Here is a 15447-nt window from a genome sequence, read left to right on the forward strand (position 1 = left end):
GTTGCTTTTGAAAATATTCAAATGCTTTTTGAATAGTTTTGAAAGTATTCAAATGTAACCTTTTTACCAAAAACCTAAAAGTTAGTTGGACAGTAGAGACAGTGTGCAAGACAAGAGCATGTTTTCATCTTGCCTTTTTGAATATGATGACTGGTGGAATTAAATGCAAGATTTTTAAAACTGCTTTAATTCATGTGTAGTTTGAATGCAATTCCTTGTAAAGTTTCTTCGTTCAATAACACTGACATGTTTGCATACATTTGTTTTCTCTTAGTTACAAGGGACAATTCTTCAGTATGTCAAGACCCTAATGGAAGTGATGCCTAAGATCTGTAGGTTACCAAGACATGAGTACGGCTCTCCAGGTTAGTTCATGTTTGGTGTTATCACAGCAGCCTTAATAAGATGATACTAACCACTGTCTTCTAGATCTTGTATATATCTGTCTTTCCCTTCCTCTTTTGTCTCCTGACAATCAGCAGTTAGTCTGTGTTAGGCTTTGGTGTTTTGTTTTATTTTGTTTATTCCCGCAACATGAATCATTGAATGCTGGGCTTTCTGAAATTACATAATAAAGTTTAAAGTCTTCTGTGCATAGGGCAGAAGGATGGCAATCTGTATATAGACAGTCTTAAGATATAATTGATCTTGAGCTGGGATGTTCACAATAGTTTGTATTTCTAGTCTTTCTCATAAGTGTGTTGAGCTTCTCCTCTGCAAGTTAGCCTCTCACATTTTTTCTTTTTAAATGTCTGATTTAGATAACCTTGATTCTCTGGAACAGCCTCTATTCCCTCTTCCTTTGCCCTTATCAAATGTCAGATAAAAGGAGTGATACTGCTGAGAGGCAAACTGGTCCTGCCAGAATAGTTATGTCTGAGGCTTGTGTGGGGTGCATCTTAGCTGCTCAACAGGAGGAGTGACAGTTGCAGGAGAAGAAATGGCTTTGAAAGCCGCTTGCCACTACGGAGAAATAATTGGCTAATTAGTATTTATCACATTGTTCACTGAAATTTTGAATCTGCTTCCCCCCTTCAAAATATTCCTCCTCCACAACTTCTAATTAACACAAATTAGTCCTTCCATGTGCCACCCACCTCCTGAGTTTATTTTTCCAGAGTTGCTTAGTTTTATTAAATGCCACTCCAACTGGAATGAGGTTGGTTTTTTTCTGCTTCCCACAGTTTTCTTGACGTTCATTACCAATATTAAATGAAACTGAGGCCTTACTAAGTGTTTCCTTCCTATTTTTCTCCCTAGAGCATAGAAATGGATGAATCATGGTAGTTAGCAATATAAAAATAATGTATCTGAGGCTTTTATCCATTCATTAAAGTCTTACCTCAAAGAAACCTTTATCACACTGTCTTGCCAATTCTCCCTTTCCTCTCAAAGACACCAGACAGAAAAGACTTGTGGAAGCTCAGGGCCCCTCTATCCCTCTCTCACATCACGGGAGCATTGCATTCATTGTGCTCTCTGACACCTACCCATCATGGAGCTGTCTGTCCTTGGAACAGCTCTGACTCATAAAGCAAAATGTTCTCTGTGATGAGGATGTGCTGTAAATTTTAGCCCTCATCTGATATCTGGAGAGGAACTGCCAGATTGTAGAAGGGGGGGCTCAAAGTGTGCTTGATTTCAGTCACTGTCCTCACCTTTCTGTGCTAAATTCTCCTCTGTAGCAGTCTTTGCCACACCTTGTTGATGTGTTTTGCCACAGAAAATGCAAGCCAATACATGCCAACTGTTGACTGTTCTCTCCTCTGCCTCCAGAAGCTTTCTCAGAAATTACTGGTTGTAGTAGTAAGCCTGAGTGCTATGGGATATATCTGTGTGCTGCTTCTGTTTTTTTATAACAAATCATTCAATCACTTAACTGGCACTACCTACATACACAGACCAGAACTGTGATTCCAATCCCTAGATTAAATATGTAGATTCTCATCTCTCTTGATATAACATGCATTTATCAATTCAGATTAATTTCCTGAGTCCATTCTCCACAAGCAAAGCGATTTAAGTATGCTCAGTAAATAAACCTCTGGCTCTTTCATACACTTTGGACTTTTTATTTGGAGAGCTTTGTTTGGTCTCTGCTGATTGCAGTTCCTTGAGCCATACATAATCAGCCTTCTAGACTTGTGGATTTCTAAATGATGGTTTATTCCTGCTAAAAGGAGCAGAGTACAGACAGTGGCATCAGAGTTGTTCAGGACTCCTCTTTGCCAATGGGTTTGTTTCCATAGGAACAGTCTAAAGCAGTGGGGAACTTGCTCATCTTGTAGTCATAAAAATATTTGTCTAAAAATACATTAAGCATAAAGATTTTTAAAGGGACCTTTTAAAGTTGCTGAAGCTCTTAAAGGAGTATTTGCCTTATAAGAGTTTAAACTTGAAATTTCATCTTGGAGGTAACATTTTCTTCTGCTATTTTTGAGTATTTGAATATGGCATTCCTGCTTTTGATGAATGAGTATCGTGCCGCTCTGAAGTGTTGTTGAATACCATGAGGAAAGTAATTTGTCATCTCTGCTGTGAGATGAGGCTTTTGTCACTGGTATACTACCCCTCCAAAAGAAAGTTTTTTTAAAAACTGATGAGTTTAGCAAGACATAAACTTGAAGAGAAAGTAGCCTAATTGTGTATTTTTTCGTAAGTATAGTATTTCCGTATTCTTCAAAAAAGCCCCAACAAAACCAAACCAAAAAACCACACAAAACCAGACCAAAGAAACAAAACACTCAAGCTGGTGCAGGACAAAACACTTGTTACCCCAGACCATGATCTCTTGAAATCCCATGTGTTAACACCACAATTTGGGGAAGTCTCCCAATGCCCTGTGCTGCTGGCTGCTGTGTTCCCATCTCGCCTGGGCTGATTGTACAGCTGGCAACACCTTGTGAGCTGCTTCAGCACAGCAGTCTGGCAAAAAAGCAGTCTTCCATGGCTTCTTTTTCTAGAATATTTCAGGTCAGACTGTAATAGGAACTGGAGCAAGCCTGCACTGGGAAGCATGGGGGAGACCAGTAGTGGCTGAAGGCTGCTGGGGAAGCATCACTTGGGGCGTAGCAGAAGGGTTAAGTAATGCTTCCTGTTATCCCAGGTTTTTGATCAAACTCAGACAAGTAGGAGAATAAGTTGAGGCACAATGGCTTAAGTGCTCACTGGATGAAGGGAATGTATTTATAGGTCTTTCTGAAATCTGTCCATTGGAGAAGGATTTGTGAGACCATCACAAACTATTTGAAAGACCTAAATCACCTGGTTGATTGCAAAAGGGCAGTAAGGACTGGTTAAATATGCAGAACAATGGGGTATTTCTTTCTAGCAAAATAAACACAGTGCACAGGCTCCATGGTCACAATTCCTGGATACATGGAAGTGCTTAAACCTTATGAATATTTCTATGCCAAGGAATGGCAGGACCAGTGATATGCAGAGTTAATGATGTCTCTTGTGAACCAAAGAAGTATTTGGAGCTAGTATTGAAAAGTATGAGTGTATTGAAATGTATGAAAGTGAACATAGACTAAGGGTCATTATAGCACCTGATTTCTTGGGAGCAGTTTTGCTATTGCAGATTATTAGATTTTATTTCATAATAGTCAAGTCAGTTCTTTGCAGAAAATAACCCAAAACACACTAGACCAACAATTATATTAAAGATCCGGTTTGTTTTTAGTCAGAAATTCAGTTCACTTGTCATTAGTCAGAAATTAGCAGCTCATTTTTGTCCTAATCTTTTAGGTACCAGAATTGTTCAAGCTCTGGAACATGTTTGATTTCAGTCTGTAGGTGTGAACTGAGAAATTAAAGGTGACCAAAGTGAAGGACTCCAACCAGCTTTGTGTTGCATGTGTTGATTTGCTCAAACTTCCTAAATGAATTAGTGTACAGACAGCACAGCTGAAACTTGGCATCTGCAGTTTGAGTGCTGTTTGGATAGGATTTTGGAAGCAGAGAAGGAAGCTAATCCTTTACTAATCTTCTGTACTTTACTGGATCTATTTTATATCAGCAGTCTTTGCTTCTGTTGAGATCTGTGTAAATCAGAAACTGGGATTATAAGATCAATTATTATGACACCTAATGTCACCCCATCTGTAGGAATAGAGGGATTTAATTAAAATTGCTTTCTTGGAGAGGAGAAGCAAAAACCTTGATTCATTTGCTTTGCAAAATTCGGTGTCTATATAAATAACTCAGTAACTTATGATTGCACCTTAGGGGAAGGAGGAAGGTTACATGCAGTTAAGTGAAATTAACTTTCCTAAGACACTTGTTCTTTTTCCAGGGCTTCTGTAGGCATGCATAGTATTTCATAAAAATACAATTCTGTGTACTGTACACAGAAGTGTAATTGGGAATGCCATTGCTTGAACATTAATGAAGACATGATGACGTATTTCTGCCACAGGACTCCACTGGGGAGCAGATTGTGCTTTCATCAAAAATAGCCTATGTAGCTCTGTAAACTTTTTTCTGTCTTGCTGGTAAATCAAGCCCTTGATCTAAAGGGAAGTAGTACACAGATAATGGCAGCATTTGAAACAATGCTAAATGCATGCTAAATACTGGCTGTCAGCTTTTCAAAATAATGTCACAATTTGTTCATGAATGCATCTGTGTGGGTGTGCATATTTGTATATCTGTATATAGAGACTAGGGCTTTGGGTGAAGAAATAAGGAACTTTGCTAAGGATTTTGAGAGGAGCTCTGCCACCTGGACTGGCTGTAAAAGAGAATATGTAATTTTTATGGTATGAACCTCAAGCCTCTCTGACTTCTACTATCTTGCTGCTTTTGGGTGGACTTAATGGCTCACTTTGGTGTCAGTCACACTTTCAATATGAGTTTCTTTTTGCTGTTCCTGGTTTCTCTCTGTGCCATCCTGCTTCTTTATATTTGCTGTAGGTGACACAGGTTATTCTCAGAATTTCACTGCCCATGAAAAAAATTTCTCATCGTCTTTCCAGACATCAATCTTTTTCTGAAACTCCCCACAAAATCCACAGGCTGGACAGGGAATTGAGTGGAATCTGAAAACCCTACCCTTTTCCATCCTTGTCATGACCAATGATTGTTTCCATGTTGTGGTAGCAGAATTGTCCTCGCTGTTCTGCTCAGCTTCTGTTTCTCACCAAGTTGCTCTCCACTCACCATACAAGCTAAAAGGAAAAACATCTCCATGACTGTCCATGTCACCAATGTCCTGTTTGCTGAGATAGTGCTTTCTTGCCATGGTAACCCTGTGGAGAAGTCTACTCACTGTGTTTCAGGGAGTCTTCCAGCACTTCTGTTCATCCATCATCAATCTCTGTGTACGTGACGCAAATACTAAGACCAGAAGCATTGGTAGGTGTTCTAGTTTGATTTTCTTTGTGGCACAGACGTAAGTTCAGGATAACACAATAGACTTTTGTTTCCAAAACATCTTGGTATAAGGATAGTATTTGACTTGACTTCTGCAGTTGATCCTCAGAAGATCTTTCTTTCTAATTGTGGAAACCCTTTCATGAGCAAATACAAAGGAAATACTAGTGTAACTAGAACACGCTGTACACTTTTGGTATAGCTTCCCTAACTTTGCATGGTTTTCCTGGCATCGAAAAATTTTTTGTGAGAAGTTTCCTGCCTTTTCAACTTCATCTTTAAAACAGGAGTCCCAGTACTCAGTACTCTAGCATCCCATTGCCATGGTGGGCAGGTGTATTTAAATGACAAACACAAGTGTTCACTGCTCCTCATACACCCGGCAATTGTGACTGGCCTGTATTCCGCAGCGTTGAAAGAACACTGACAACCTTTTCCAGAGCTTTTTCATTACACAGTCCCTCCCTGTGTTATGGGGAGGAGAGAGTTGGTGATGTGCTGGCATGACTTGTTTGCTTTTTAGCTAGATGTAAATGTGGTTTTTTTGAATAAATTAAGTTCATCAAGCACTTGCTACATCTGACCTTTCTCCATTAGTTTTTCAGATCTGTTTTTCTGTCAAGTCACCAGAGTACTAAAGTTAGGTCTGAAATTTATCTTCACTGAATATATGTGGGAACACTCATTTACTGCTAATTTTCTATTGACAAACACTTCTTTGAGATGTAACAGAGCCAGCCCTGCATCACCTCGTCATGTACTTTACTGATGTTTCGTGTTACTAATTTTGATCACATAAGACTTTCTGTAGAAGTGTGGGAGTTAGCTACATGGTTCTCTCCCTCACTGTATGTTTTCAATTTCCTCTGCTGAATTTGAGGGATTTCCTTGGAATAGATAGGATGCAGGCTGTATTTTATATTTGTGTGCTCTGCTCAGCTGTTGCCTTACTGGGTAGATATCAAAGTCTAATCTCCTGCATGAGAAGTGTTCATCATTTGTGTTGAAGAAGCACATGGGAAGGTGGTGAAGGGCATCTGTGTTCTCTTTCCTTGTCTTTCAATTGCTTTAGATGCAATTGGGTGGAGATTTATCTGACTTAATTCAGTGTAATGGAAATGAACTACCATATGCAGCATTCAACTGGAAAGCTTTGTATGATGCATTTTCTTCTGTTATCAGCTGAGGGGTTTTGGTGGCTTTTTGAAAGGGGCAGGCTTGTGCAGACAGATGGACAAATGCTGATAAAAATTAACTTGTAAAAAACTGAAGAGCTGTCTGACCTACTGTAGTTCTCTGCTCTTCCTCTCCCATCCTGCACATCACTTTAATCTCTGTGGTGCTAACTAGGTCGGGTCTCTGCAGAAGCTGCTGAGCCCATGGTTTCCTGGGCTTATCTCTAACCAAGGGACTGCACGGCCTTTCTGGGGCTGGAGGGTAAGGAGCTGGAAGTCCACCAGTGTGTTAGGTATCACTGTTGTTTGGGAGAGGTTTGGTGGAAAAGATATATGTTTGTGGAAATTACGTGGTTTTGAAAATCATAATTTTAGTTGGTTTTTATCAGCTTTTGGCAAAACTTTGACAGAAATTGTTCTGATTATGCTTGTCAGTAGGATCTAAGCCAGCAGAGCTTTACTTGTGATCTCTGTATTTAATTGCTTTGTGAGGTTGCAGATCACCTCTGGCCCTGTGGCACTGTCAGTCATACCCTGACACTACTCCTATTCCCTGTATCTTTAACTCTCTGCTCCTTGCTGACCCTGTCATCCATGAAAATAGCAGCTGTGAATTGAGCATGTCAGGTGGTGCAGCAGGTTGGGGAACAGAGGCTAGAACAGGACTAATAGCAGACAAGAGCCTAGTCTCTCTTCCTGCTCCCGGGTATTTTTTTCTTACCTCTTACACTGGCTCCATTTTGCATGATGTATGCAGTTAAAAAGGTCAGTGCACTACTGGCTTAACACTTCATAACCTCTGATTTTTAATGCATTTAAGTGCTGCTTCTTTCAGTTTCCTCTAGGTTGCACATCTGGAGATAAAATCTCATGTGCTGATACATGGAGATAGAACTCTAAACCTGCACCCTTGGTTAGATTTGCTCTATACAGTATATGTACACACATTTGTGCAACCTTTGAATAGGCAAATTGGTTAGAAAATCAGTGTGGTTTTGAAGCAGAAAGAAAAATTAGTCCTGGTCCCTGTGACTTATCCACCTGCCCGGTATCCTTTGTCTGCTTTCCTGAGGTAACAAGTGTGTCTGTCACTAGATTTCATTCTAGTTCCTGAGATTTATTTATTTTTTTGCTTCTCTTTTGATTTCAGGTATCTTAGAGTTTTTTCACCATCAATTGAAGGACATTGTTGAATATGCAGAACTGAAGACTGTTTGCTTCCAGAATTTGCGGGAAGTGGGAAATGCTGTCCTGTTTTGCCTCCTCATTGAACAGAGTCTGGTAGGTGCCTGCTGTGCTAGTTTAAAATCCATCTGTCTCTCGAAATGTACTCTCATATTTTTGTTACTGACGTCATCAATAACAAGGTTGAAATCTGCGAGTTTGCTATTACTGATGTGCAGATGGGTAGAAACAGTTCCCTGTGCTAATCTCTTACAATCTTGCAGGGGCTTTCATATCTGTGAGACAGCAGGGATGCCTGACCTTGCTGGGTGAGAGACATTGCCTCTTGTATAGTACCTGAGGATCTAATATTGTGATCTTCACCATAAATTATAATCACATATAGTACTGCTGCATTCAGTCACAACAGAGAGAGTCACACTCTCTTTATGTCAGTGAGTTGTGCGTCTGGTACTGTTATATTCCTTTCCTGCATGCCATTCCTGTTGTCATCACAAAGTTAATGTGGACATCCTTGGACATCCCCCTTGTTGCTTTGATGGCTGACAGTGGTGCCCGCTCTGGCAGACTTTCATCTGTGCCAGTGCGAATGAAGCTGTGAAATGTGTCCAGTCTTTCAGCTGGTTCCGATATATCTTGATTCTACCTCACACTGTGCAAACCTGCCCACTGCTGAAGGCACAGTGCTACAGTTGCTGTTTATTCCTACCTCTAGTTTTCTTTTCCCACTCTTCTTCCACATTATTATTTTTTACTGTTCAAACAAAATGGCCACCCCTGTAATTTCTTTGTCTTCAATGCTTTTGGGTGCTTACAGAGAGAAAGGTGGGCATTGATAATGGACCAGAATGGCAACAGGTGTGCTACCTTCCCTTTCTTAATCTACCTTGTGCTGTTGAGACTTGGGTGAGGAGTCTCCTCCTGCTGTGCATACAGGCACCCTGCCCAGGCTGTGCAGGCTCACAGTGCTGCCGAGGTTGGACATCACACAAGAGATCTTTGCTGTCTGCCAACCAGCCACATCATTTCCTCAGCAGGCTGGATGGGGGCCTGGTGTTGTACAAAAATAGATCCTCATGGAAGATGACTTCTCTAGGGTCTGTTAAAGCTGTTGATGTTAGATAATGTAATGGAGACATGCTGTTCCTCAGAGTCCAGCTCGTGATGTTAGAAGGATCCCTCCCTCATGGGGGAGAGTAATTTGAGGGCTAGGTGACAAGCAGCAAACCTCTATTCAGTAATGGCATGACTGAAACAGAATGAGAAACTGTATTACTTTGGATTCAGTCTGAGTGGGTATGTGGTAAAAGGCCCGGCAGGTGAGGGCCCTAACTCCCTCCTGAGAGGATTGCTTGATGGTGTACCAAAGTGACACCAGCGTGGAGGTGCCTTCTTTGGGACACTGCCTAGGTTACACTTGCTAGTCATACACCTGTATTCACTGCCTCTCCTCTTGATTTTGCCCTCAGTCATGCCCCAATGTCCTGTCATGAAATTCTATATTTTTTCCATTCTGGTCATCCATCATAACTAATCTAGACTTTACCACAGTGCAAAGTGTAATTCTGAGTACATCTCTGCTAGTGGGTGGGTCTTGTTCATCTTGACTGCCTAACACGTGCATTTTCCTGATATTGACATCAAGGAATTAGACCTGGAAAAGGCACATGAGCCCCAGTACCCTGGCCTTGCCGAGAGTATAGCTGATGAACAACTCTTCTAATATCAGTGTTGAGGGATTACAAATTAGTAGGGCCTCTGCTTCAAAAATGAGGAGAGTGTCTTAGCAAAGTCATGCATCTGCTTCTGGTCATCTCTGCATTTTCTCTGCACGTACATACAGCAACCAAGAAACAGGAGACATCTGCTTCCCTTTTTCTCTGTCCCTAAAGATGTAAAATACTTCCTAAGACATGGTTCACTGCTGCTATGTGTCTCAGCCTGCCTGGCAGGGAGATGCTCCCACAACGATAAGCTCCCACTAGGATAATGGGTTGTGGCTTTGGTAAAAATAACCAAGCAGTGAGTCATCTTCTTCCCCTCTTTGTCTGCGCAGGAGTCGTCTGCCACTTTCCCAATGAAATTACTTATTCTGCATCAGTTTATTTAATAATTACCCTGCCCTTTATGAACTGGTAGCTGAGGGTGGGAGGAGAGTTGCTGGAGTTTGTTTGGGAATTCAGGGTAACCTGATGAAATCAAATCGTCTTTTGGAGTGATCCATGAGGAGGGAGTGGGCTCCCTGCGGTGGTGACGGAGGCCGGCTGCCCTCTTGTGTTTCTACAATGGCATCGGCCTGCATTTGGAATTCTATTGTGGGGTCTGGTGTGGTTTGGGGATTGATTCTTTGGTCCTAATTGCTTCTCATTTTCTATTTGTTCCAGTCCCTAGAGGAAGTGTGCGACCTGTTGCACGCGGCACCATTCCAAAATATCCTGCCCAGGGTTCACGTCAAAGGTAAGGGTTAAGTGAAAATACTTTCTTTGGGTAATGTTTTCCACTTCCCTTGCTGCTGCTGCAGTTTTGGTAACTGTCCCCAGACACCCTTTACAACACCACTGATAGTTGCAGGACAAAGGTAACAGATTGAGGTCTGTTTGCCTGGCTGAAAAAACAAGTGGTTTTTGGCAAGGCTCTGTGCAAATTACAAGAGGAAGAAGAGGAATGCCATGATATGGAAAAGCAGGATGGATGCCCAGGGCAGTATTATCCTGCTTTGTGGATATGGTGAGAGGCTTTTCTGAAGCTGCAGTTCAGATTATAGGATTGTCAGTCAGATGGAGTAGATTTGATCACACGGGGTGTCGGAAATCTGTCAGCAAGTAAGTAAATATCAATGGTTCCTGGTCCCAGTAGATTTTTCACATCCTTTTTACTAAACTGAGTATGCAGTAGTGAATATTTGCAATATTACTTCCTTTGGTATCTGTTCTCCTCTTTCACAAACAGAAAGTGAGTTGTCCCCCCCTGCCCCCCCCCTTTTCTTCTTTCTGTGTTGCTCCTCTGTCTCCTTTCTTCTCCATTTCTTGCTGCCAGAGCAGCTGATTTGTTCTGCTTGGAGAAATCCCATCAGCTAGAAATCTATGAGAATGTTTCCAGGCTCACAGCAGCTACTTGCATTTCTGCATAAAACTAACCAGACCATTGTAAATGGTATTTTCCCATTTGCCAGAGAACATTTCCTATTTGCCAGTGTTGGGGTGCCAGCTGCTTTTTCAGCCTTGCTATACACAAGATTCCATCCTCATTATACTTTACCTTCTAGAGACAAGCATTTTATGCATAAGGACAATTTAGTTGTCTTAGTACAAGTAGGGGTCAAATATGTCAGCAGCAGCATAATAGAGCCTCCTATTCTTCCTTGAATTTAGTTAATTAAATATATTTTACTACAAATCCTTTCTGTATGCACAAGTAATGTAACATTTTAAAATATAAATGTATATTTTTCTAAAAGCATGTTGAAGATTAACACACTCTTTAGAACTGAAATTACCTATAAAAATGACACACAGAGTTTTCTTCCTCACTGAATAAAGATTGGGTGAAAATAAGAATTTTCTTGATTAACTGCAATTTATTAGTGCTCTTTTTTTTTTTTAATTTTCTTTCAGAGGGTGAAAGACTTGATGCTAAAATGAAGAGACTGGAATCAAAATATGCTTCACTACATTTGGTTCCTCTCATTGAAAGACTTGGCACACCCCAGGTAATCTCTCTCATTTGTGTCAGAGGCAATTCAAGAAATCTCTGAGCACCAGAAAACCTGTCCTGATAGCTCTGTCAGAACTTCAGCCTGCACATCCAGCTTGTTCATACAATAGGATTTTTTTTTAGATCCATGAATTTAGTAAATCTGTTAAAACTCAGATATAAAACTCAGAAGTTTAAAACATTTGAGATGGGGGTGAAGGTGACACGTTTGGGGGAAAATGCTAATTGGCATGTATGTTGCTATGTGATACCCTCCCAGTGTAAAGTCCAACCTGGGAGCTACTTGTGCAAATTTCAGTAAAAACAATCCATTTTCTTGTGCACCTGTATATATATTTTTAAAACATTCTTTTACCCTTTCAGCCACTCATTTAGAAACTCTTGGAAAATGAGCTGTCATTTGAGTTGAGTGCTCCTGGAAACAATGACCAAAGAGAACATTTTTTAAGTGCCTTTGCAGCTTCAGCGCTATTTCCCTTTCTCTCAGTGTGAGGGCTGCATTAATTCCCTGTAGAAATTTCCAAGTGGGTGAGATGTGAATAGTAGAAACTAAGCACATAGTGGTCTGAAGCGAACTTCAGACTGCTTTGGTCATCATAGGTGCTGCAGTTCAGTAGGTGCCGTTGCAGTAGGAGAGTTCTTGGTGCGATGGCACAAGATGGGACAAGCCCTAAACAGCATTGCCTCCCTATGGATTTTGTCTGAGCCTGTTCGTGCTCTCTTCTGAGCTTTCCCATCTTGAACAGCAGCAGTAAAGGAGATGTGTAGGAGAGCACAGGCAAGAGGTACTGCTCATACTAGCAGGAGAGCACAGAAGTCTTTGGTTTTGCTTTCCATTCAGACACAGATTCTTTAAACTTCCCCGAGACAAGTCCAGGACTAGTATTACTGCAGTTAGTGTCACTTACTTTCAAGCCTGTCTGCTTTTACAATTTTCTGTGAAATGTTTTTTCCACTCATCTAAGCCCCAGGTTAGCAGTCGCTGACTTCACTCGGATCAGGAGATATTTCTCCTAGAATAAACCAAGTGAAAATGGAAAATGTATTTATTTTTTAAACTAAGATCTTGTGGTCAAGTGGCTTTTACAAGGATTTTGCTCTTTGTTTCTCTCCACCTTAGCAAATAGCCATTGCAAGGGAAGGGGACCTCCTGACCAAAGAACGCCTCTGCTGCGGCCTGTCCATGTTTGAGGTTATCCTGACAAGGATCCGCTCCTTCCTGGATGATCCCATCTGGCGCGGGCCCCTGCCCAGCAATGGGGTGATGCACGTGGATGAGTGCGTGGAATTCCATCGGCTCTGGAGCGCGATGCAGTTCGTCTACTGCATCCCTGTGGGAACCCACGAGTTCACTGTGGAGTATGTACTGCCAGCTGCCCGCGGTTCACCTGCGGCAACAGTGCTTAGCTTGTCCGCCCTGTCAGCGGCAGTGGGGCTGGACAGAGGCGTTTGTCTGCCTGCCTGCAAGAGCTTAGCACAAAAACAGGGAAAAGTGCGGCCATCACTGGGAGGGGCTCATAATCCATGAACACAGATACTATTGTATCTTTAATGAAAATAGCCCTCTATTTTAAGTATTGCCAGTGTACAATGAGTGATCCCACGACAAACAGGCCCTAGCACGTGTCTTTCAATAGGGCTCATAGCCCTATGGATGCTCAGCTTAAATAAAATAGCAGAACATTTGTGCATCTATTTCTAACAAGTATTCTCTGAATTAAAAGCAAGAATGAGCACTTGGAATTTAACATGATTAACATGAGTTAACCAGGAACTGTTGTTTGTTCTTAGTTTTGTTGAATTTGAGAATATCCTTATTTTGAAAAACTGTTGAGCTGTAACGTACTTTTCACTGAGCAATTAGAAAACAGCATAGGACATTTGCTTCCTTTCATGCCTCCAGCCTAAAGGAACAGAGTGGTGTTGAATTCCCACTTTGTTTTCTTGGAAGGCATTGTTTCCATTGAAAATGAAATGTAATGACACAGGAGTCTAATGGGGAGTAGAAGTTTTTGGAGTAATTCTACATTATGTAAAATTTGTGGAGGGGGGCTTCTGGTATTTTTTTTAAGCATCCATTTGAATCACTTGTGATATCTGCAAAGAAAATTAATATACCAGAGCTTTTGCTTTCTAGATTAATGTCTAGCATATTTATTATTCAGCGTAATGGCTGATTACCAAGTGTTTACTGTAAATAGATTTAGGTGAAACCTGCTCTGTGTGATGTGTTTCTTCTTTCAGGCAGTGCTTTGGAGATGGCCTACACTGGGCTGGCTGTATGATCATCGTGCTTTTGGGGCAGCAGCGTCGCTTCGATGTGTTGGATTTCTGCTACCACCTGTTGAAAGTCCAAAAGCACGATGGCAAAGATGAGGTTATAAAGAATGTGGTGAGTTGAAAACATCTGTTCTGTATTCGTTGCAGTAAGAAAGACAGCAACAACTCAGAGCTGTTTGTGGTCAAATGCAGTGTAGATGTAGCAATCGCTTTTAGAATGAATTGCTGAAAATGAGGGCACCAGAACTTTCAAAACAAAAGATTAAGGCATCAATACTGGAGCGTGAAGACTGATCAAGTAGAATTCTGATGTCCCGCATATGTGAGATTTTCTTAATGCCTTCCATCTCATCTGTGTGCACTCAGATAATGATAAGGCTGCTGTAAACTGAACTTCTTTGTACCAAAAGCAGCACTGTCAAAAACCAAAACAAGCCTTGGATTTCCATTGGCTTAGCAGTGAAAGGGAAACATTGGTAACATTGCTCAGAGAAGTGAGGTAACAGCATTTGCTGCTTTTCTGTCTAAGGCTTTTTATCTCCAAAGCTAATTCCTGTGTGTCTGGTTTTTTGATGTGTGCAGCCTTTGAAGAAAATGGTTGAGAGAATTCGCAAGTTCCAGATTCTAAATGATGAAATAATTGCTATTTTGGATAAGTATTTGAAGTCCGGCGATGGAGAGAGCACTCCTGTGGAACACGTGCGCTGCTTCCAGCCACCTATCCATCAGTCCCTTGCCAGCAACTAGACTTCCCACCTGATGATACTTTTTGCACCTATTTAGGCTAAAAGTTTAAGAAAAAAACCCAAGAAACAAAACCCACACCAACAGTTGTAAGGAATACTCTCATCTGCATTTTTCAGTATGTCTGTGCCATCTGAGTGGTGCACTGTCCTCTCCAGTCTCCAAGCACAGTAACTGTATACAATCCATACTTATTTTTCTAGACTAAAATTTTATACGCTTTGATTAAAAGCCTGTAAGATTTTTGAAATCTCTTTGCATTCCTGTCCTGAGGTGGCCATTTTAGACTGGACTGGCATAATTTTTCCCTGAAGTTATCAAAATAATGTCTGTGGAGGATAAAAAACTGGGTTCTGTAGAAAAAAATTTTTAGAAATCAATGCATAATTGTTTGTATTAGAGCCTTAACTGCTTAATTTGCCTTTATTAAAAAAAAATTAAAAAACAACGAAACAAACTCTGCTGGTGCTTTGTGAATAATTTTTGTAGTCAGTTACTGATTATTTTTCCTGTTGGCAAAACTATTCTCTGAGGTTATTATGGACTAATTAAAGTGTTTGTTTCAAAGTTATTTGACATGGGGGTGACCGAGAGTATTCTGATCTTTCCAAAAGGCAGTAGTTTGATTGATTAGAATGGGGACTGTTTACTTTTTCCTAAGGAGAGCTTCTAACAGAGTTTATATTTTGGTTGGATACATAAGTGTGTACTCAGACACCTTTACAAGTGATAAGGAATTGCTGACTACAGCAATCAGGTGTAATCTTTCCCAGTACATAAATTCTAATGATGTTAATCATGATTTACTTATGGAAAATATTTGTTTAATTACACTTGCCGTATTATGCAAACACTGCATCAGTAAAATTGTTTGTAAAACTTTACAACTGTAAAAGTTGAATTTTAAAGCAACTCATTCAGCCAAAAGTAGTAACTCCTGCTTGCTTACTCCAGGGTCCTAGCAGAGTTCCTC

General features: G+C 40.8%; 1 protein-coding gene across 2 annotated transcripts in view; it reads left to right on the forward strand.

Moving 5' to 3' along the window:
- CYFIP1 (cytoplasmic FMR1 interacting protein 1) overlaps positions 1–14931 on the forward strand; it is a 73961-nt gene extending 59030 nt beyond the window's left edge. For both annotated transcript variants that reach the window (XM_051806900.1, XM_051806899.1), the window contains exons 25-31: positions 275–365; positions 7702–7832; positions 10121–10193; positions 11351–11445; positions 12571–12809; positions 13695–13842; positions 14313–14931. In XM_051806900.1, coding sequence (XP_051662860.1) covers positions 275–365; positions 7702–7832; positions 10121–10193; positions 11351–11445; positions 12571–12809; positions 13695–13842; positions 14313–14477 — 942 coding nt within the window. In that variant the 3' untranslated portion in view covers positions 14478–14931. The remainder of the gene's footprint in view (positions 1–274; positions 366–7701; positions 7833–10120; positions 10194–11350; positions 11446–12570; positions 12810–13694; positions 13843–14312) is intronic.
- Positions 14932–15447: the final 516 nt, after the last annotated feature.

The sequence above is a fragment of the Manacus candei genome, unplaced genomic scaffold (genome assembly GCF_025592945.1).
Source record: "Manacus candei isolate 608988 ecotype Guabito, Panama unplaced genomic scaffold, ASM2559294v1 h1tg000069l, whole genome shotgun sequence".
Classification (NCBI taxonomy): domain Eukaryota; kingdom Metazoa; phylum Chordata; class Aves; order Passeriformes; family Pipridae; genus Manacus; species Manacus candei.